Source organism: Musca domestica, unplaced genomic scaffold (genome assembly GCF_030504385.1).
Source record: "Musca domestica strain aabys unplaced genomic scaffold, Musca_domestica.polishedcontigs.V.1.1 27, whole genome shotgun sequence".
Taxonomy (NCBI): Eukaryota; Metazoa; Arthropoda; class Insecta; order Diptera; family Muscidae; genus Musca; species Musca domestica.
In genome coordinates this window covers 10,798,546-10,821,313 of record NW_026712286.1, presented here as the reverse complement: position 1 = coordinate 10,821,313, position 22,768 = coordinate 10,798,546, and the positions used below count along the sequence as shown (strand labels likewise).

At 35.9% G+C, this 22,768-nt stretch overlaps 3 protein-coding genes across 5 annotated transcripts; all 3 read right to left on the bottom strand.

The window, feature by feature from the left end:
- Positions 1-1,039: 1,039 nt before the first annotated feature.
- Positions 1,040-18,027, bottom strand: LOC101899946 (rho GDP-dissociation inhibitor 1). 3 transcript variants are annotated; one of them, XM_005191338.4, is made up of 5 exons: positions 17,805-18,027; positions 7,224-7,524; positions 3,726-3,835; positions 3,539-3,653; positions 1,040-1,430 (listed from the first exon to the last, which is right to left on the bottom strand). In XM_005191338.4, the coding sequence occupies exons 2-5, from the start codon at positions 7,408-7,410 to the stop codon at positions 1,234-1,236; spliced, it is 609 nt and encodes a 202-aa protein (XP_005191395.1). In that variant the 5' UTR covers positions 7,411-7,524; positions 17,805-18,027; the 3' UTR covers positions 1,040-1,233. The 3 variants fall into 3 exon arrangements, with proteins under 3 accessions (XP_005191395.1, XP_058980079.1, XP_058980078.1); XM_059124096.1 differs by lacking the exon at positions 17,805-18,027 and adding an exon at positions 17,765-17,802; XM_059124095.1 differs by lacking the exon at positions 17,805-18,027 and adding an exon at positions 7,613-7,634.
- Positions 13,317-16,079, bottom strand: LOC109611600 (toll-interacting protein). The gene is made up of 2 exons (XM_020039552.2): positions 16,061-16,079; positions 13,317-14,514 (listed from the first exon to the last, which is right to left on the bottom strand). Exon 2 carries the CDS (start codon positions 14,429-14,431, stop codon positions 13,586-13,588), a length of 846 nt encoding a protein of 281 aa, XP_019895111.1. The 5' UTR covers positions 14,432-14,514; positions 16,061-16,079; the 3' UTR covers positions 13,317-13,585.
- Positions 18,028-18,853: 826 nt separating the features above from the next.
- Positions 18,854-20,595, bottom strand: LOC101899773 (lipoyl synthase, mitochondrial). The gene is made up of 5 exons (XM_005191335.4): positions 20,433-20,595; positions 19,977-20,351; positions 19,731-19,887; positions 19,601-19,658; positions 18,854-19,536 (listed from the first exon to the last, which is right to left on the bottom strand). The coding sequence occupies exons 1-5, from the start codon at positions 20,469-20,471 to the stop codon at positions 19,011-19,013; spliced, it is 1,155 nt and encodes a 384-aa protein (XP_005191392.2). The 5' UTR covers positions 20,472-20,595; the 3' UTR covers positions 18,854-19,010.
- Between the last annotated feature and the right edge of the window lie 2,173 nt (positions 20,596-22,768).

Here is a 22,768-nt window from a genome sequence, read left to right as displayed (position 1 = left end):
GTGGGGTTCTTTAATACTTCACATCTTTGTGTTGATTTGTTTCTGCGGGCTAGAGCAGAGGACTATAAAAAAATAATTTTCCATTTTTTTTTTTCAAAATTTTCAATTTTTATTTGTTTTTTTTTTCGCTCAGTTTTTAACATACATTTTGAGGTTAGGAAAAAAATTATTAAAAAAAAGTATATATTTTATATATTTATATAAAAAAAAATAAAGCAATAAAGAAAAACAGAAAAGGCGAGATAAAGAATTCACAAAATACATAATAAGATTACTGGCACAAAAGCAAGAATTTGGATCAAAATACAAAATTAATTTCAAACAGAAATCATACAATTTTTTTTTCTTTTTTTTTTTTTTTTGGTTAAGGATGCCGAAGAGGCAGGGAGCAGGGGCTATTACACATTATCTTCAGAATAAAAGAATAAGAAGAAATACTAGGAATATTATTATTTTCAAGAAAATAACATAGTTTTGAAAACCTGTATCCACCTTTGTTTTTGTTTTGTTTTGTTTTGTTTTGTTTTTTTTTATGGGAATTAACACAACAACCTTTGCAGTTTTATCTCCCCTCTCTCTCTACAGCAGTTGGTTTGTTTTTTTTTTTTATAGCACACAAATTACAAAATCATTATTAAATTATTTTATTCTTATAAATGCAACATAAAATAGTTATTTAAAATACTATTTTAAACAAACAAATTGTTTTAGAATTTTTTACTTTTCAGAAAAAAATACAAAGAAAAATACTTTTGCTTTTAGGAAATACAACAAATAATACAAAATAGCATGATGGCATTTACATGACTTGGTGTTTGAGTTTTACATAAACAAAAAACTAGCTAATTTTTCCCAAGGGATATTTTTTGTTAGGTTATGTTTTGGTTTTCTTATAAAATGTAAGGGGGGATTTTTGAAAAATCTTCTTTTAGAATATATTTCTTTTTAATATTTTTTTGGTACTTTATTATCATCTTAATGGGTTTTACAGAAAAATTCTTATTTTTGAATACTTTTGTTTGGATTTGATAACATAACCTTTCTTTTTTTTGTAAAATTTTTAATGCAGCCTATATTGTTATTGTTGTTGTTGCTTGAGTTTATGTTGCTTTTCTTTATACACTAATGCACGCACGTACATACACACACATATACATGCTCTATCTGTTGCGCCAGACAGCAGACAGACCATCTCCATCCATTCGCGACACACCTCCTCCTCCTTCTCCTCGTTTATTCCCAATCCTTTTTTATTTCAAATGTCCAATCCCATTTCAAATGCTGATGTTTATCATCATCGGTGAAGAGGGATGCAACCGAATAAGTACCACGAGCCATCATGCCAGAGGGTGCCTCCTCAGGTGGTGTAATATAACATTGGATTTCCTTTTTGGGTGGATATGAGCCAACCATATGGGTCATTTTATCAACTACATCAGACAGGGGAGAAAAATGCAAATAAATTAATATTATTAAACAAAATTAAAAACATAAAATATATTTATATAGAAATTAAAAACAAAATATCAGCAAATGTTCCATGGCAATGGGTTTCTAGAGAAAAATAGGAATAAAAATATTTTTTTATAAATAAATAATTTAATATTGATATTTTCAAGGAAATCTTAAATAAATATAGAGTTCGGATGTATGGCAACCCCTGGTGGAATTTTGTGGGGAATATTTTTTCCATCGAAAGCATAAGGCTAAAATGAGGTCTTTCCCAAAAATTTGGCATGATTCCGAAAACACCCAAAAAAGAGTTTTTTTTTTTGTTAAATTTACAAAATTGCAATGGAGTTTTTATTGCTATAAATACTCAATTTTGAAAGTAATTTTGTTTGAGTACCCCATGTGAAATTTAATGGGAAATATATTTTCCTTTAACACCATCTCCGTAAAAGAAAGCAATGTGGGAGATTTTGGGCAAAATTCAAAAAACCTACTTAATTTAACCAAAAGTAAGCATTTTTTCTAAATGTCTATTTTCTTATTAAAATTTTACCGATATCTATTAGATTTATACAATTCCATTGGTCGGTTACTCCCAGTGGAATTTTGTGGAGAACATTTTTTCCATTGACACCATAAGGCTAAGATGAAGCATTACTTAAAATTTGAAGAAATTCAAAAAAGTCCTAAAAATTACACGAAAACTTTTTTTGGTTAAATTTACAAAATTGAAATGGCGTTGGTATTGATATAAATACTGGATTTTGAAAGTAATTTTGTTTGAGCACCCCATGTGAAATTTAATGGGGAACATATTCTCTTTTAACACCAACTCCGTAAAAGAAAGCAATGTGGGAGATTTGGGCGAAATTCAAAAATACCTACTTAATTCAACCAAAAGTAAGCTTTTTTTCAAAATATCTATTTTCTTATGGATATTTTACAGTTATCGTTTAGGTTTGCACATTTCCATCGGTCGGTTACCCCCAGTGTAATTTTGTGGAGAATAATTTTTCCATTGACACCATAACGCTAAAATGAAAAACTCACCGATTTTTGGTTAATACTCAGAAAAGATCCAAAAACTACTTATATTTTTTAGTTAGGTTATATTTTTTCCGAATTAAAGAACTTTTAGAAGAACTTCTGTTCGAAGACCCCTCCTGAAATGTTGTGAAAAAAATTTCCTTCTTTACCACCAAACCCCTTAAATAATGGTATATGGGGATTTGGTCAAAAATCAAAGAAATTCCAAAATTTAATTTTTTTTTTTGATATTTTTCTTAAGAAACCCTCATCCACAATTGCCATGGAACACTTTCATTTACATATCGGAATTTTCTTAATAACCAAAAATATCTTACCAACTAAATCTTTAGTATTTGTTATTGTTTTGATGTTGGATTAGTTGATTAAAGGCACATTTATTTAAAGAAGAAAAAAAAAAAGAGACGAAAACGAAACGTTGCAGACACACAAAACAACATTTACAGATTTGTTGGTTGGATCAGAAAAAAAACCATGTGGTTAAGGCGTAGAAAAAGACATTTGTTATATGTATTTTTTTTTTAATCCAAGACAAAAGACACGTAAGAGAAAAACACAAATGTGGTTAAAGAAGCACAAATTGTAATAAATTAATAAATATTTACAAAATTATTTATAAATCTCGTTCTCAACATATTACTAAGACCGTTATGAATAATGCAATTATAATTATATAGGTAACACCAAAAATTCCACAAAATATATTGGCAATATTGGAATTGGAGAACATGGTTTAGTAGGTAGCTCGGGGTGTGTGTTTGTGTAGTGCTTACGATGGCAGTGTAGGATAGACTAAAGGTATGTATTCAAAATGCCTAAAGCGAAAGCATTGGGAATTGTGAAATTCAATTACAAATGCAAAATGAATAGCGTTACGGAAATTGTGTTTAGTGGGATTTTTTTTTTTTGTTGATGGTGACAAGGTGAGGTGAAGCCCTACAAAGTTTCGAAATGGTTTGCAATTGAAGGTCGTTGTTTTTTTTTTTTTTTTTTTTTTTTTTTTTTTTTTTGTCTCTTCACAATATTGCACAAAACTTACCAGGGACACCTAAACGATAAGTCTTTTGTACATATTTAAGGCCATGCACAATTTCTCTTTGAACAATGAAATCAATGCGCACTCGATATTGGACACCTTCTTTGATAACAAAAACCTGAAATGATGGAAACCCATGAATGTTTAAAAGTCCACATATTTTGGGAGGGAATTCATTTTTTTTCCATACTTGTTTCTTTAGCTGAGTTAAATCGCCCGTCAAATCTAATTCCATATCGGGGCGACCTTCTGAGACCAAGGCTAGCTTTTTCACCAAAACTTTGCGTTCATCGTTGGGATCTGGAAAGAGAGGGAAAGACATTATTTTATTAAAAAATTTAAATGGGATGGGTTGTAGGAGTAAGCATTTATTTATGACGTCCGCATATAAACCTAACATGAGGGATTTTTTAGGCAGCTTTAAAAGGTGCTCCTGACAACTGGGATTTGAAAACAATTCTAAGGGAAATCGAGAACCCCTCGTCAACGTGAAATATTCTTCTCGGACTTAGGAAGTCCTAACAACGTGGATTTTAAAAAAATTAACAAGTAAAAAAAGCTGTAACTTCGGCCGGGCCGAATATTGAATACACTTCAACATTTGGAACAGATTTGGCAATTTTCAAAAAAAATAAAATCTGTTAAAAATTCTGTTAAAATCTTAAAAATACCAAATGTAGCCGTCATATTAGGGTTTAAACGACGACGTGGAACTGCATCTTCAAAATACCGAATATGGGGAGGTACTCTTATATGGGGGCTATACGAAGACGTGGACCTGCACAGACAATTTTTTGTCTTAGGCTGTGGTATCCATTTCGAACTTCAAATACCAAATTTGAAATAATTCCGATGAATAATGTCGCTAAAATCATCAAAATACCGAATATCGGGAGGTAACGTTTCAGGGGGGGCTATAAGAAGACGTGGACCTGAACAGACAATTTTTTGTCTTAGGCTGCAGTGTCTATTACGAACTTTAAATGCCAAATTTGAAACATTTCGGGTGAATAATGTCGCTAAAATCATCAAAATACCAAATATCGGTAGGTACCGTAATATGGGGGTTCTACGAAGACGTGGACCAGCACAGACAATTTTCTGTCTTAGGCTGCAGTATCCATTACGAACTTCAAATACCAAATTTGAAACATTTCGGGTGAAGAATGTCCCTAATATCATCAAAATACCGAATATCGAGAGGTACGGTTATATGGGGGTTATACGAAGACGTGGACCTGCACAGACAATTTTCTGTCAAAGGCTGTGGTTTTCATTACGATCTTCAAATACCAAATTTGAAACAATTCGGGTGAATAATGTCGCTAATATCATCAAAATACCGAATATCCAGAGGTACCGCTATATGGGGACTATACGAAGACGTGGACCTGCACAGACAATTTTCTGTCAAAGGCTGTGGTTTTCATTACGATCTTCAAATACCAAATTTGAAACAATTCGGGTGAATAATGTCGCTAATATCATCAAAATACCGAATATCCAGAGGTACCGCTATATGGGGACTATACGAAGACGTGGACCTGCACAGACAATTTTTTGTCATAGACTGTAGTATTTATTACGAACTTCAAATACCAAATTTTAAACAATTCCGGTGAATAATGTCGCTAATATCATTAAAATACCGAATATCGAGAGGTACGGTTATATGGGGGCTATGCGAAGACGTGGACCTGCACAGACAATTTTCTGTCTTAGGCTGTGGTTTTCATTACGAACTTCAAATACCAAATTTGAGACAATTCGGATGAATAATGTCGCTAAAATCATCAACATTTTCGGAATTCTAGGAGGCTATTTTGGGCTCCATGCCCAAATTTTCCTTTTGGATTTTGGTCCACAAAACGTTGAGTTTTTTGCAGGATGTTAGTCAAAAGGAAAAATAGCATTCCTATGGATTTCCTGGATCTTCAACGACTTAAAGGAGGCATTGACTTCAGTAAACTCCAGGATATTTTAAGGAACTCTACAAGGCTTTTGAAGCAAAAAAAATGTTTTGAAGATTTTTGGGAATTCTAGGAGGCTTTTTTGAGCTCCATGCCTTTATTTTCTTTCTGGGTTTGGGCCCACAAAACGTTGAGTCTTCGCAGAATGCTATGCCGAAGAAAAATTAGCACTTCTATAAGAAGCCTCCAGAAGCTCAGCAGCGAAGCACTAAAATCCTAGATCTTCAAGAGAAGCCATTGACCTGAGCAAATTCCAGAATATTTTAAGAAACTCTCAGCTTAGCAGGGAGGAACTAAAATCCTGGATTTTCAACGATTTAACGACCTTAGCACTTCCCAGGATATTTTAAGGAACTCTACAAGGCTTTTGAAGCAAAAAAATGTTTGAAAGACTTTTCGAAATTCTAGGAGGCTTTTTTGAGCTCCATGCCTTTATTTTCTTTCTGGGTTTGGGCCCACAAATCGTTGAGTCTTTACAGAAAACTAAGACTAAATTAAAGGAGATATTGACCTCAGAAAATTCAAGAATATTTTAAGGAACTCTACAAGGCTTTTTAAGCAATAAATATTTTGCAGACTTTTCGAAATTCTAGGAGGCTTTTTTGGGCTCCATGCCTTGGTTTTCTTTCCGGGTTTTGGCCCACAAAACCTTGAACCTTTGCAGATTTGAAGAAAAATTAGCATTTCTATAAGAAGCCCCCAGAAGCTCAGCATGGGAGGCAGTAAATTCCTCGATCTTCAACGAATTAAAGGAGGACCCTCTACAAGGCTTTTAGAAACAATAAATGTTTTGAAGACTATTGGGAGCTCTAGGAGGCTTTTTGGGCTCCATGCCTTTATGTTCGTTGTGGATTTTGCCCTGAGACAAAATGGGGGCATTGACCTGAATAAATGCCAGGATATTTTAACGACCTCTACGAGACTTTTTAAGGCAATAAATATGCTGAAGTTTCAAGGAAGCTATTCTCAGGCTCAAATCTCGCATTTTCTTTTTGGATAATTGCATTTCCATTACGAAACGAAACAATCTCTACGTCTCTTTTGAGAGAAACAAAGGACTTGGATTTGTTAAAGGAGGGGTTCTGTAACCATTACTCTGGCTTTTGGTGATAAATGAAATTCTGGAACTTGGCGGGACAAAGGTCGTGGCTTACGCCGATGATGTGGTCTTGCTGATTGCTGGGAAATTCCCGCAAACTGTTTCAGATCTTATGCAGGGAGCTCTAGTTAAACTCTCCAGATGGGCACGCTGTAATGGACTTGGCGTTAACCGGAAAATCCCAGACTTTTCGCTACCAATACTTGATGGTGTTATACTAAGCCTTTCTTCGGAAGCCAAATATATCAGTACCATCCTAGACCAGAAACTAAGCTGAAAGAGGAACATCGAGGAGCGAGCGACGGAAGGCTTAAATGCACTTGATTCCTGCAAAAACTCCATAGGACAAAGCTATAGAATTTGGCCGTTGAACTCTGAAAGGAGATGAAGGTTACTCCGAGTGGAGTGCTTGTTTATACAACTGCGAATCCTTTAACCTAGCCTAACCTAAGGAATAGTAGGAGGCTTTCAGCGCTGAAGGCGTGTTAGATTTTCATGCTGATATTACAACTCTTTCAAAGAGCAGGCTTTTCATTCTGCAATAAAATTGTTTAATAATTTGAATTATTTGATAATTATTATACCTACCCCCCCCCCCCCTCTCTCTCTCCCAACTTACCCACAATAATTTTCTCCGCCTGGGCCTCACCCAGCAATTGTTCTTTGTAACGTCTCAGACTTTCATCTTCCTGATCGGCAGCCATAATTTCTTCAATGGTTTTTTCTGGCGGTGGTTGATAGTTGGAATCATGGACATCTTCGTCATGATGGACATCAACTTCATTGGTGGCTTCGGCTGATGACATTGTGATGTTGTGTTTGTTGGGTTGTAGTAATTGCGAAGACTTAGATTAGTTAGCAAGTGTTGGAGTAGTTGGGGAGACTCTGGTGATGGTGGTAAATTAAGATATAAGAAGCAGCTAAAAATAGAAGAAGAGGAAAAAAGGTTAATAAATTGGAAATTTCATGAAAAAAATTCCAAAATCCTGAAATTTCTTAATTTTGTACGCTTTCGTTGTGTTTCCTCAAATAAAACAGAAAACAAAATATGTTCCATGTTTTTCATGCCATAATTGCCTGGTTATCACACTTGCTTCTCTGATTTCCATGTCTTGCGCCTTTATTTCTACACTGTTGTGTGGTTGGTATTGGTGGTAGGCGATGGTAGGTTATTAATAACATTTACACCCATTGAAATTGTGACACACACACACACACAGACACGCCAGTGATTCGTTATCGATTATATTCACATTTAACATTATAACGGGCAGCACATCAAACCTTGCCCGCACCCCACCCTACCCCACCCACCACAACTTGTCACAGCATGGGTGACTATATTTACCTACTTCTGTGAATACCATACTCAATGGCTTAGTTTGTTATGATTATATTCATCATATCTTGGTTTCGCACACATACACACACACACACACACAAATTTATACTCCTTTTTAATGTCAATTGGCTGGGTATATAAGAAGAAATTTAAAGGGATCCATAGGAAGTGATCGAAATACATGATATATTCTCATGATACATATGAGACATTCTTAAATAAAAGTCACATCCTTGAAACTAATAAATTCCACTTTGGAATTTCCCGAAAACTTTCCTTTTCTTGTTTCAGGGGGCAAACAAGTCTATGTGAAGTAAAAAACAACAGCTGCAAGCCGTTGTTACACACAAAGAGACAGACAGAGAGAGAGAGAGGGGCAAAGCCAAACAATTGTAATTTTGGTGTCAAAAATTTTATGACCATCTGTGGTGAGAGAGAGAGAGAGAGGGAGGAGTAAAAGTTTTCTCTGATCACCCAACTTTCACGCTCTCACTCTCTCCTTCTTCCTTCCTTTTTATCGACATGACATTACAATGAGCCGTTTTAACACAAACTTCACACAAAGGGAGAGGGCAAGCTAAACAAATGTAATTTTGGCGCCAAAAAATGTATATGACCATGTAAAGGGGAGTCAAAGGGAGGAATCAAGGTTTGTTTTTTGTGATTACCCCTTTCGCGCTTGCTTAAAATAAGGTATTTTAGTATTGTGGCCAAAAAAAAAAAAATTGGCAATTATATTTTTTGTTATTACTTCTCTCTTACATTTACCCCCCAAAAAACGGGCAAAGAAAATAATAAAAATAAAAACAAAACTTGAACATGACAATAACCTTAGCCGTTATTACATTTTTATTTTTCAAAGTTGCATGTGCCGTTACTACACGGCGAAAAAACAGATGGAACATCCTTTTGGCAACAAAATGCAAATAACTCCCCTGTGTGAAATTTGTATTATCAACTAAATATTCTATATCTTAAAAAAATATTCTATATCTTAAAAAAAACAGTGTTGCCACCTCATGTGTAATTACGCCTATTTGCTCTGTCCCAGAAATGCAAAAATGTAAAAAAAGATACTACGTTAACCGTTCTGTTTCCTTATAATATCGAAATAAAATTTTCCAAAACTTGTAGATTCTTGCAGGTTTTGGAACGGAGCAATTTTGTGGGTATTTTTATACCCTCAGTTACATGGCTGGAGAGGGTATACGGGATGAAATAGAAAACTGCAACAAAGTCAAACGCCATAATTTTTATTTTATTTTTTTTTTTTTAATGTTATCGAATGAAAGCAAAAAATGTCGGAAATAGCATCAAATTTTAGAATTTGCTTAGATTTGTTCGAATAGGTCAACTTTGGCACGAATTATGGCCTTCAAACGGCCACTGAAACCGTCACACGCTGCCCGAATGTTGCTCTGCGGTATTTTGGCCTATTCCCGGGCGCAGCGCTTGCTTTAGGTGATCGACACTTTGGTGGTACACTTTTAGTGCCAACATTGCTTTCCAAAATACCGCAGACACAATAGTCCAACGGTATGGTATCCGCAGAATTCTCACCAAAAAGGCATTTGTACGCTTGCAAACAATAAAATGAGCTGTCACTGGAGTAATTTTAACAGCTGTCGGACGAGTGGCTTAAGAAATGACAGCAGTTAGTCTGAAGTTGGTTGGAGCTCTTTCATCTCACCCTGTGTTTCTATTATATCACATAAAAACCCCAGATGAAGTGTACAAGTTTTTTTTTTTTTTTTTTTTGCTAGAAATGGTAAAAACCACAACTTATTGTGAAATCAAATCAATGTGCTTATTTTTTATATTCTTGTTACACGCCAACAACAAACCAACAACAGCTAGAATTGAGAAACAAAATTGTCATTTACACATGTCTATGAACCTACATTACTATATATAGATCGATGGCTAGCAGCGAATCTATCAATTTCCAACTCTGCCTAGACGTTTAAAATTTATTATAAATACCTGGGGTTTTTTTATATCATATATAAAATTTAACTGGTTTTGTTTTGCTTTGGCTTTTTGCAATATTTTTTTATTATCAATTTGATGGTTGTTTGTTACGGCATTTTGTTTTTTTTTTTTTACTTTTCGAAATTGTTTGAGAAACGTAAAAAGTATCAACAATAATTGAAATTATAAATGAAAAAAAAAAAAAAAAAAAAAAAAACAAAGTAAAACAATCTGCCACACACACTTATATATATTTTTCCAAAGATACGATAAGAAAAGGCAAGAAAAACAACAATTGTTTGATTGTAGCGCCTCATTGCTAATGCGCTTGATAAAAATGAAAAGAATTTGAATAACAATTATAGCGACTTGACTCGGCTGACTGGCTGGCTACAGGGATGGGGTGGGATGGTGGTTTCTCAAGTACACCGCCTGCCTGCCTAACTGCTGACTGGCATTTAAAAGTAGTAGTAAATCTAATTATGATCAATTAGCGAGATTTTATTAGCAAGATGCTGAGAAAAAAAGAAATGGACGACAGGGTAGATAGGGTAGATAGGTGGTACCTACGTATTGGATTTGTTGAAATAGTTCAAATATTAACATAACCTTCAATTGAAGATCTTCCATTGTCTTGTCTAATTTAATTAAATAACTTTAATTTAACTTTTTCAAATAGGAGAAGCTTTTTTGGCGCCAAAAGTGTAATGACTTATGTTTACAACCTGACATGTTTTTTTTTTTTTAAGAACGCCGGTATTTTGATTGTCATTATTTCCTTTGATTATATGTCTGGTGGCTATGGTGTAATGACGTTGTGTAATAACGCCTCACAGTCTGTGCTAACTGCGTTTACACCAGTGTTTCTCCAAAAACTATCGATCATATATTATGGTGAGAGATAACGGCAGATGAGATTAAAGAGAGAGAGAGAGAGAATACGTTTAGAATTTTCTTTCAGTGTTGCCACCAGGCAAACTATATTTTACACAGGGAGGATAAAAAGAAGTTATAACTTGTATTTAATTTTTTCAAAAAGGGGAAGCCTTTTTGGCGCCAAAACTGTAACGGCTTATGTTTAACACCTGACATGTTTTTTTTTTTAAGAACGCCGTTATTTTGATTGTCATTATTTCCTTTGATTATATGTCTGGTGGCGTTGGTGTAAAGACGTTGTGTAATAACGCCTTATAGTCTGTGCTAACTGCGTTTACACCAGTGTTTCTCCAAAAACTATCGATCATATATTATGGTGAGATGTAACGACAGATGATATTTAAGAGAGAGAGAGGGAATACGTTTATACTTTGTTTCAGTGTTGTCACCAGGCAAACTATATTTTAAACACAGAGGATACAAATAAATTGGAGAAAAATTACACAATTATCGTGCCAATTATCGTCCATTTCGTATCGGGCCTAAATAAATATGGCATAAATATTGCGACGTGTCATTTTTGGACTTCACTTTACATGAGATATGTGATCATGGTAAAATTTGCGTAATATTTCTGGTACGTGGTCAACCGAATTATTCCATGTTTTATACTTCATTCATATACTATACTTCAAATTACAAGAAAATCGAACATTTTTACCCAATTTTATGAGAAATTATAAATTCTAATAAATTCCAATTCCATCTCAGGTTTCGGGTTGAGAGAAATATTTCGATCTGGCAAGTGGGCCAAAATACCGCAGAGCAAAATTCGGGCAGCGTTTTTTTTTTCTAAAATTTGATGCTATTTCCGACAGTTTTAGCTTCCTTTCATTGGAATTAAAAAAAAAAAAAATAAATTTAAAAATTATGACGTTTGACTTTGTTGCAGTTTTTTTTTTCATCTCACCCTGTATATCATCATCACAACAGATCGCGTGTTAGCAAAAAAAAAAGTATGTATTTGTGATATTTGAGGAGAGTTTGATGCTTGTTTCGCTTTCTTGGAGCGTTTTGTTCTTCCAAGAAGAGGTACCAGAAGAAATGGTCCGATCTTTACCGTCTTTATAACAGGTCTTGTGTTGATGGAAATATTGAGATGTGCCAAGTCTGAATGGAATCGGGTATTCATTTCGTGTTTTAGGAGCTCCATGGATATTCAAAATTTTGACCCTTTGTAGGGGAGGTACTAGAAGGAGAGGACCGATGTGTCTCATCTTCACAACAGACCTAGGGTTAATAAAAATATTGTGATGTGTGTAATTTGAAAACAATCGGACACTTACATCACATTTTATAAGAGTTATAATTATTCAAAATTTTGACCCTTTGTGTGGGAGGTACCAGAAGAAATGGTCCGATCTTTACCGTCTTTATAACGGATCTTGTGTTGATGGAAATATTGAGATGTGCAAAGTCTGAATGGAATCGGGTGTTCATTTCGTGTTTTAGGAGCTCCATGAATATTCAAAATTTTGACCCTTTGTGGGGAAGGTACCAGAAGGGGTGGGCCGATATATTCCATCTTCACAGCAGATCTTGTGATAGTAGAAATAATGGGATGTGTGAAATATGAAGAGAATCGGATGGTTATTTCGGATTTTATGATCGTTTTTGTTATTCGAAACTTTGAGCCTTTGTGAGGAATGTACCAGAAGGAATGCTCCGATCTCTACCATTTTAATAACAGATCTTGTGTTGCTGGAAATATAGAGATGTGCCAAGTCTGAATGGAATCGGGTGTTTATTTCGCGTTTTATGAGCTGTATGGTTATTCAATATTTTCACCCTTTGGGGGGGAGGTACCAGAAGAAGTGGACCGATGTGTCTCATCTTAACACCAGACTTAGAGTTAATAAAAATGTTGTGATGTGTGTAATTTGAAAGCAATCGGACACTTACATCACATTTTATAAGAGTTGTATTTATTTAAAATTTTAACCCTTTGTGTGGGAGGTACTTGATGGAGTGAAGCGATATTGTCCATTTTCGCACCTGACCTAGAACTGATGTAAATATTAAGATTTGCAAAGTTGGAGAAAAATCGAATTATCCTTTCTCCTTCTGTGCAGTAAATTATTTTCTTTGAAAATGTTGACATTTTGTGTGGGAGGTACTAGAAGGAGTGGACCGATATTGTCCATATCGGAACTCGATTTAAGTTTGACTAAAATATTACGATGTACCAAGTTTGGACGAAATCGAATACTCCCTTCGAGAGTTATCGTGCGGAAGGACGGACATCGCTAGTTCGATTCCAAATGTCCTGAAACGGATTTGGTCCAAAGAGACCTAGAATCTAAAACCGTTTTTTCGCTAAGGTTCGTTTTGCCCGTATCAAATGATATATACAACCTCTGTAGCCATATGACTGAGGGTATAAAGATGACCATTTCCAGAAAACAACATTGACAAAAATATGTTCTTCACCTAACCACCCTGCTGCACCAAAACAACGCTGAATTCATATTTCATAATTCATAATTTTCATAATTTTATTATTATGTATAATTCAGAAATTTTTGTATAGAGATTAACTAAAAGGTTATTATACGCCACTAGTATAGACCAATATATAAGTTGGGGAATGAGAAAGTCGAGTCGAGGGAAAGGTAAGGGACCATAGACACACATTTTTAAATATTTGATTTTTCACTTAATGTATCTGGTTTTGTTTATTGGAGCTGCTTCTTTTGGGATCTGGTCTGATCTGGTCTGCCATGCCATTTTCCTTATTCATTCATTTGAAGCAATGAATTGATGGTAGCATCCTTATTTCCACGATTCGCTTCGAACACTGTCTTAACAACTTCGGTATCAATGTTGGGAAACATTTCCTGAATTTGTTTCAATTCTTCGGCACTTAATTGGGGTGGAGGTTGGGGTACTGCTGCTACTCCAGTTGGCGGCACTGCTACACCACCACCTTGTACAACTACCGTCTGCTGCTGCTGGGGTGGTGGCACAAAAATTGGCATTGGTCTGCCAGGTGGAACCATAAGCAATGGTGCTCCTGCTGTTTGATACATATAAGGCTGTACTGCAGGTTGATTGGAAAAACTCAAAACAATATCGATGGCACCCTCAAGACCATCACCCTGTTTGCCACTCAACGGATACCATTCCTCGTGGGTTTCGCCGGCAAACACACGTTCCGGAATTTTAATTTCACACCAAGCTATCAGTTCGTCCATTTTGAAACTACACTCATCATAGATCTCCACATACATGGTATTGACTCCCACGGGCAATTGCGATTGGATAACACGATTCCAACGTGGATTCTTGCCGCCATTTGGATCGGTGTGCGTTTCATAGACATAGTGGCCAACACGTATGCGTACATAGGGATCCATGCGTGTCAGACCATAGTTACGGGCCAATTTGGCCTGGGCACAGGTAATACTTAGACGGCCCATATGATTGGGCGCCACATATTGTGGCATTTGTTGGCGATAGAGGGCCATGGCAGCCTGAGCATCGGCCGAGATATTGTTGGTCACCTCAAAACGTAGGAAATCATCGGGCAATGGTAAAAGCATGGCTTTTTTCCAACGATTTTCCACAGCTATAGCCATGCTTGTAACTATGCCTATGCAAGGCAAGCAAAATGGGAAAACTTGGTAGAGAGAGAATGATAGAGCGCGCGCGCGTTTTGTTTCTGCATTCCACACGAAAAAGGAAAACGGAAAAGAAAGGAAAAAAACGAAAGAACAAAATTTTAATTTAATCAAATCCCAATGCAAATCATTTTGGTTTTTTGGGAAAAATTACAAAAATATTTTAAGTTTAAGAAAAAAATGACTCGAAGAGGTATTAAAACCTTTCGAAAGGCGGCATTGAAGAAAGAAAACTACTTTTAAAAGGTGGAAACACATAGAAGGCTCTTCTTGCTGGCTCAAGTCATCGGCTAGCTATTTCCTAGTTTTAGGTTAACTTAGTCCAATGTCGGTATATAATTTATACTTGATCCTTCTTGGTGGCCTTTTCCAGTCGATGACTTTAAAGCCAGTAAAAGAAACCCCCCTTCTATGTATCAGCAGCACCTTAAGGGATTTTTTTTTTTTGGTGGGATTGGGAGGGGGCTAGACTTGGTTTCCTTGCTTTTCTCTTTAGCCGATTATTGTCTACGTTTTGAGGGGAAGTTCAACGCTTCTCTTTTGCCCATGTTTGTGCCATAATTGTTAGACTTTAAGTCGAATGGATGATAAAAAAAACAACGATCTTAAAATAGTCTCTCTACAGGTCAATCAAGTGTGTGTTCTCGTAGGAAAGTTCTTGGAAAACTATTAAAATTTTGAAAGAAAAAAAAATTGCAAAATTCAGGTTGAGATGAAAAAAAAAACTGCAACCAACTTCAGACTGCTGTCATTTCCAAAGACACTCGTCCGACAGATGTTCCTTGCTTCATTTCCAGCCACCAAATCTTCGAACGCATACCAATCCGTTGGACCATTGTGTCTGGAGTATTTTGCAAGGAAAGCAATGTTGGCACTAAAAAATACCTAACTTTGCCCGGGAATGGGCCAAAATACCGCAGAGCAACATTCGGGCAGCGACGGTGACAGACGGTTTCATTGGCCGTTTGAAGGCCATAATTCGTGCCAAAGGTGACCAATATTCGAAAAAATCTAAACTTATTCTAAAATTTGATGCTATTTCCGATATTTTTTGCTTTTATTCAATAAATTTAAAAAAAAATGTAAAAATTATGGGGTTATAGTTTTTTATCTCACCCTGTATTAAATTTCTTGCAGATTCTAGAAAAGAACAATATTTATCTTATTTACCCACCCACTTCAACATAATCGGGGACCAGGCAGCATAGGGAGTTCCATGGACAATAAGATTTTTCTTAAAACATCTGCACGCACGATTCTTTCGCCCAAGTGGCTTGTGGAGGAGGAATACATGATATTTGAATATTTCTGATAAAACAAGTTTGTTACCAATTTAAAAACTAACGAAATAAAACACACATCAATGTCTTTTCGCATGACAAGGTATTAATTCGTTTTTACACAATGAGTAACAAAACACAATGACGACGCTTTGCGTTTTGCGGTCAAAGAAATGGTCCCTAATGAAAAAATTCGACAGAAGATGATCTATACCCACGTTTTAAAATAATAAGACAATACACAAATCAAAAACAACTGACAAACTACACCAACAACAGCATTACTTTTCATTTCCTCTTTGTTTACCTTTTTGCGCAAACTGAAATCAGACACTTTTACACATGACCTTGAGTGTTTTATAAAAACAAAATAAACTTCACCTTTCTTTTTAGTTTTTTTTTTTATCACTTTTTCCTTTGTCTACTACATTCTTTCGTACATGACCATCAATGGTATTTATTTACACCTTTTCCTAGTTTTTCTTTTTTTTAAGACCTCATTAACATCAATATTTGGTTGCTTTGAACAATTATGGGTGCGAAGAGGAAGAGGAAAAACGACACCCTTCATTACTTGATGTTGTGGTTTTGCATTGGCATTGTTGCGCTTTTTCTAGCCAGAAATATATGTTAACAGGCAAAGTAGAAATTTGATTAGTGTAAAAAAAATTAATCACCCAACGCCGTGCACTTGACCCGCTAAACAGAACAACCAAGTCGATAGTTAAAGCGTTGCGTCGACGTCAGTTTATGCAAAGCATAACCGCATAACGAAGACAGTGGCAGCACACCCTAAACGGCGATCATTTCTAATGTTTATCTTTGATTTGAAAGGGAGAAAAAGAAAGAGAGAGAGAGGTAGACAGGGTTGCCCAATTTGATAACAAACACACCAAAAAGAACAACTACCCATATAGGCAAAAAAACCATGTATGAATCATAGTGGGGAGAGACTAAAATCCATGTAAAAAACGAATCATAACAACAACGACCGGCATAGGAGAAATAAAGGAAATATCGAAAAGGGGAAAAAAGTATGCAAACAAGGAGCACACAACCAACAATGGATGTCAGTAATTTTGCAATCAAATGCAAAATCTTAGTAGCGCGGCATTGCTTAAAACAACAACTAAAAGGAAATGTCATTCAAAAAAAAAAAAAAAAAAAAAATACGCACACATACAAACACATGAAAATAATGTTGTGGGCAGTGAATCACGTACACACACACACACACACACACACACACAAGAAGTTATGCATAGAGAATAAGCCGTGTGATGAGTACAGGATATTTCAAGACATTATGGGATGGTTGAAAGCAATGGGGAGGACCCACATGTATTTGGATGAAATACAAAAAAAAAATAAATCCACTTCAAAACAAGAAAAGTCAGCCAAACGCTGACGACGGATATATATGAAAGCAGAGAAATTCTGCTGACGCCGGCCGTTGCGGCTTATGTGTGAAAAGAATTTTAATTTTAACTTTTTATCGATGACTGGCTTTTGACGATGCAAATTGTTGAGCGTAAAGGGAAAATGAATATGTAAAGCAACCAAACAATGCAAAAATAACGACCAATAATAAATGTCTAGTCGTCGTCTGACTGCGTCATTGTCCCCCCTTTTTCGGAAACATACACAAATAGGGGTTCCAAAAGTTCATTGTTTTTTTTTTTTTTTTTGCTGTGGGTATCATTGGCATAACTCGGAAATTGTGTGCAGCGGAGTCATCACGACGTGTTTTAAAAAAAAGGAGAGTAATCCACAAAACAGCAGTCCCCACCCTTTTTCACACACATTTACATCGTTGTTGTTTAAAATAGACATAAATATGTCGTTTTTCTAGCAGCCTAAGCAAACTATTTTAAATAACATTTTTTTACGGGTATTATCAATTTTTCATGTAAATCCCCATGGTCCCCGTTCGCCCCTCACAAAGAACACACAACCTTTTTCTTTCATTGGTTTGGGTTTTAATACCTCTTCTGCGTTTTTTTCTACTCACACACACAACACTCTCTTTTTTCCAACTTATCGGTACTTACCTTTGTTCACCAAAGGAAAAATAATTCCACAATTAACACTTTTTTCTCTCTGTTATTGTTGTTATTCACTTTTTGCCTTTGATTTGATTTTGTTGTTATGAAAAATATGTATTGTTTTTTTATTGCGAGTAGGCAAAGAAAAAATAATAATAAAATTAAATTAGTGCGTCGTCCAACTCTACGTTGTTTTCTTGGTTCCAGCAAAAAATAAAATATTCTCTGTTTCGGCTGACAAGTAGGAGTAGCAAACTATCGATGACACTATCGTTGCATTCTTTGATGTACTACTATCGATTGACAGATTGTACAATCGAATAATATCGAATGTCATGCCATGTTCAGATGATAATGTTCGTAACCGTTATGTTTATCAACTTGGAAAACTTAAAGATATGACATCGAAAAATTGGCAAAACTAGGTAGATTCTTGTTGCAGGATCTGCAAGAAAGTATAAATTTTTACAACAATAACCGGGTTTTCCTTTATGATATCGAAATAAAAAAGGGCAAAAGTAAAAGATTTTTGCAGCTTCTGGAATTAGAATATATTAAGGCACAACTACATAAAATAGCTTTTTTTTACTGGCTTAAAGGTAAGAACAAGAACACAGAACAAGATTTTACTTACAAGTCATCGACTGGCTTCTTTGTAAAAAAACAAAGGAGCGTAGGGTGAACAAGTATAAATTGCGTGCTGAAATTTAATCAAGTCAACCTAAAGGTGTAAGTAGATAAAAAGCTTGAAGGCATATTAATGTCAAATTATAATGGAAACGACGGCAGGATTTTAGTTCGACTCTGTAATTTCTTTATGAAATGTCACAAAATATGCCTAGCCATGACTTGAAGCTTCTCATGTACTTGCACCCTAAAACTCCTTGTTCTTTAGCGACGAAGCCTGCCGATGACGCAAGCCAGCAAAAAAAGCTCTTTATGTGATTGCACCTTCATCTTGTATAAATAGACGAGCGAAGTTCAGAAGGGCTCCTTATAAATTGCAGCGAGTGTAACTAAAAAACTATTGAAGAACAAAGAAGAAAAAAACTCCATTTAAATTGAAACTACGCCATTTATTTACAAACATAAAAACTATAAGGCATTCCTAATAAGCAGCAGCTTGCACAATTTATATTTTGGTTTAAAGAGATTTTTTTTTTTCGTTCTAACAAATAACAAAAGCACAAAAGCTGATTTTCACCAATCCTTTTACTTTTCCTTGGTGGCGGATTGTTGATCTTGTCGCGTTTTCAGTATACTGGTTATAAGAAATTCACCGGCCTTATAGGAGCTACGCACCAAAGGACCACTGGCCGTATAGAGAAAACCCAATTCTTTGCCACGATTTTCCCAGGTTTTGAATTTTTCCGGTGTAACATATTCAATTACCTTCAGATGCTTCTTGGTCGGCTGCATATACTGGCCCAAGGTCAAACAATCTACATCGGCTTGACGTAAATCCTGCATTGTTTGCTCAACTTCGACATCGCTTTCGCCCAAGCCCAACATAATGGAACTTTTTGTCAGCAACTTGGAATTGAATTTCTTAGCCTCCGTCAAGACTTTGAGGGTTTGGCGATAGTCAGCACGTCTATCGCGCACAAAAGGCGTTAGTTTTTCCACCGTTTCAATGTTATGGGCATAGACATCCAAGCCAGATTTAGCAATGGTTTCCACGCAACTTAAATCGCCACGAAAATCGGGTACCAAACATTCAACAAATATATTGGGGTTTCTGGAATTTCAAAATAATTTTTTGTTATTAATAACAAAAAAAACAGCTGTTTTTTTCAATTTACCTTTGCTTAATTTCTCTAACGGTTTCGGCAATATGTTTTGAACCACCATCTGGCAAGTCTGCAAAATAAAGATAAATATCCCTGTCAATGGGAAAACTCCTTAACATGTTATGCCCTTCTATCTACCCACCATCTCGATCCACCGATGTCAAGACAATATAATCCAAACCCCATGAGGCCACAGCCTTGGCCACATTGACCGGTTCCAGGGGATCCAATGGTGGTGGATTGCGTGCTGTCTTCACTGAACAAAAACGACAGCCACGAGTACATGTGTCACCCATTAACTATTGAGGGACATAAAAACAAATAAACAAATGAAAAATGATAAGATGCTGGCTGGGGTCAAACGGGGGGTTATCAAACTTCACTTTACCATTATGGTGGCCGTCTGAGTGCCATGCTCTCCGCCACCCCAACATTCACCAATATTGGGACAACGAGCCTCTTCGCATACGGTGGCCAGTTTCAATTCCCTCAGTTGCGCCTTAATTTTGGCAAAATTCTTTCCCACCGGAATGGGGGTCTTTAGCCAGGGAGGCAAGCGTAAACGTTCATTTTCACCCTTGTCACGACGCAGTTTACCCTCAAACTCTTTCCATTCTTCTTTGCTAAGCTCCGGATTTTGTACAAAATCACCAAAATTTGGTCCCTTGGCTAAACGTTCACGAATCTCTTCGATTTTGTCTTTGGAATCGGCGGCGGCTGTAGTTGTTGCCGCTGATCTTGTCAAAACTCCTGCTCCGGTGGGCTAGGCAAAACAAACAAACAAACCAAGAATCATTGATTTTTCTACAATCGTTTTCCAATCCTTAGGCCATTTTCCACTTACCAAGACCGCCAAGGGTTTTGAAACATATTGTCGGAGCATAATAGGTTTCGTTTTCTGTTTATTCCGTGGTCATTCGATTTCCTTAGTTATGAAATTAAATGAACACACCCCAAATGAAAAACGTTCCAAACGAGGCAAATACGCAAGACAAAACATAATGCCAGATAAAAAATAGAGAGAAAATGATATGGCCGTATTTACGAATGAGTAGAACAAAGCAAGGAACCGTTGGTAAAGAAAGAGAAAGAAGATAGACTTAGAATGTTGCAAGATCTAGCATATTAATTGAAATATTCATCTAAATGAACCCATGAAACTAGTTGTTCTTATGGAAAAACACTTGTAGATTTATGCAGGTTCTGGAACGGAGCAATATACAGTTTCAAGAAGGTACATATTTGTACCACCATATATATATATATATATATATATATATATATATATATATATATATATATATATTTATTTATTTATTTATTTACTTATTTATATATTTAGTGATTCACGTTGAGATCGAGTGGAGTTCGTAAATCCGAACGTATTAATCGTCCGTAAAGCATTCTCAATCGATCATTACAGCATCGGGTTCCGTTGTTCCCTCCAGTGAATACGCCACCCAGCGCCCCTTAAACCTCTCAAAAAAGAAAATGAATCCGATCGGATCTATTGAGAAATTAAAAGATGGTAGCACTTATATTTGGAAATTTCACCCACAATATAATGGATTTGCTGCAACTTCAACAAAGGAATGCATTTCTCCACCAATAGTGGTGCAAAATGGTTGCATTAAATCGGAATGGAAAATTGCTGTGGCATTGAATGCATATTGCAGTGCAATCGATATTTTTGTGGAATTAATTTCCATGAGCACCATAGACGTAGACACCCTATTCCAGGTAACCGTATCGGCAGCACAAGAAACCTGCACCAAGAAGATATTACCAGACGTCATGAATAATAGAATTAAATTTATTCGGTTCAATTCCCAAAGTTATTTTACCTCTGCGGCTAATATGATCAAGATTGTTGTCAAGTGCGGGGGGAGCAATGATACGACGAGCATTACTAATGATTTTGCGGAGATATTGGCTAGTGGAGATTTCAGCGATGTAACCATTATCGCAGCAGATGGCACTGAATTTGAGGCCCACAAAGTTGTGTTGTGTGCCCGCAGTGAGGTATTTGCTGCGATGTTTTGCACTGACTGCTTGGAGACAAATACAAAACGCATAACAATCGAGGATATGAATGCCGACATAGTAGAGGAAATGTTAAACTATATGTACACGAATCAGATAATGGCAAATGACATGGCATCAGATCTATTTGCGGCCGCCAATAAGTATGCCTTGTTGGATTTACAAAGGATGTGTGAAAGCATTTTAATGCAAGCAATGGAGGTGAATTCAGCGGCTGATATATTTGTGTTGGCCGATCGTCATGCCAATGAAGGGCTTAAAACACGAGCTCTTCAATTTATTGCAGAGAACATAAATGCGGTCATAAAAACGGATGGTTGGAAAAGGTTGCGACAAATGGATCGAGATTTATGCATTGACATTTTGGAAAAAGTCATACAGGGGCGGTGTGTGAAGCTTAATACATAGTTATATAACTACAGATACAGCATATTTTTACCCTAAGAAAGTTACAATACATCTTGAAAATAATTTCCAATAAATTCCCTAAAATAGTAATATTCCATGCAGAATAGTCATCTAATGATATACCCTACAATATTAAGTTTGTCATTCCGTTTGTAACACCTCGAAATATACATTTTAGTGTTGGATTGGCGTTCAATTTTATACTTTGTTCATTTATACTTTGTAATTTATTTAACATTGTGTTCTAGCTAGCCTTGATAGAAAATGTGTATGCATTGAAAATATTTTCTAATTTTCTTGTCATTCAATAAAATTCAATTGCTGTGAAAAGTCCTCGGCCTTATAATTCCAATAGGTTATGGGCCCTTAAAGAGCTTCAACAATCGACAAAAGGATCAAGGATTATCAAGAAATACTAAGGACATCAATATTTCCAGGAACAGAATTCAATAAGGAGTAAAGGCAATATGGCTGAAGCTAAACCAAGATTTTCAAAATTGAACAATTCCAATTATGCAAATTGGAAATTCAGAATGGAACTATTGCTAAGGAAGCAAAATCTATGGAAGAAAGTAATTGAAGGACCAAGACCCCGTGAAAATCGAGGAGAAGCAGGTAATATTATAAATGCGGCAGCAATTAGTGATTGGGATGAAAAGGATGACGAGGCAAGAGGCACAATCGGTCTCTTAGTGATGGACGATCAATTATGTCATATAAGGCACCTTA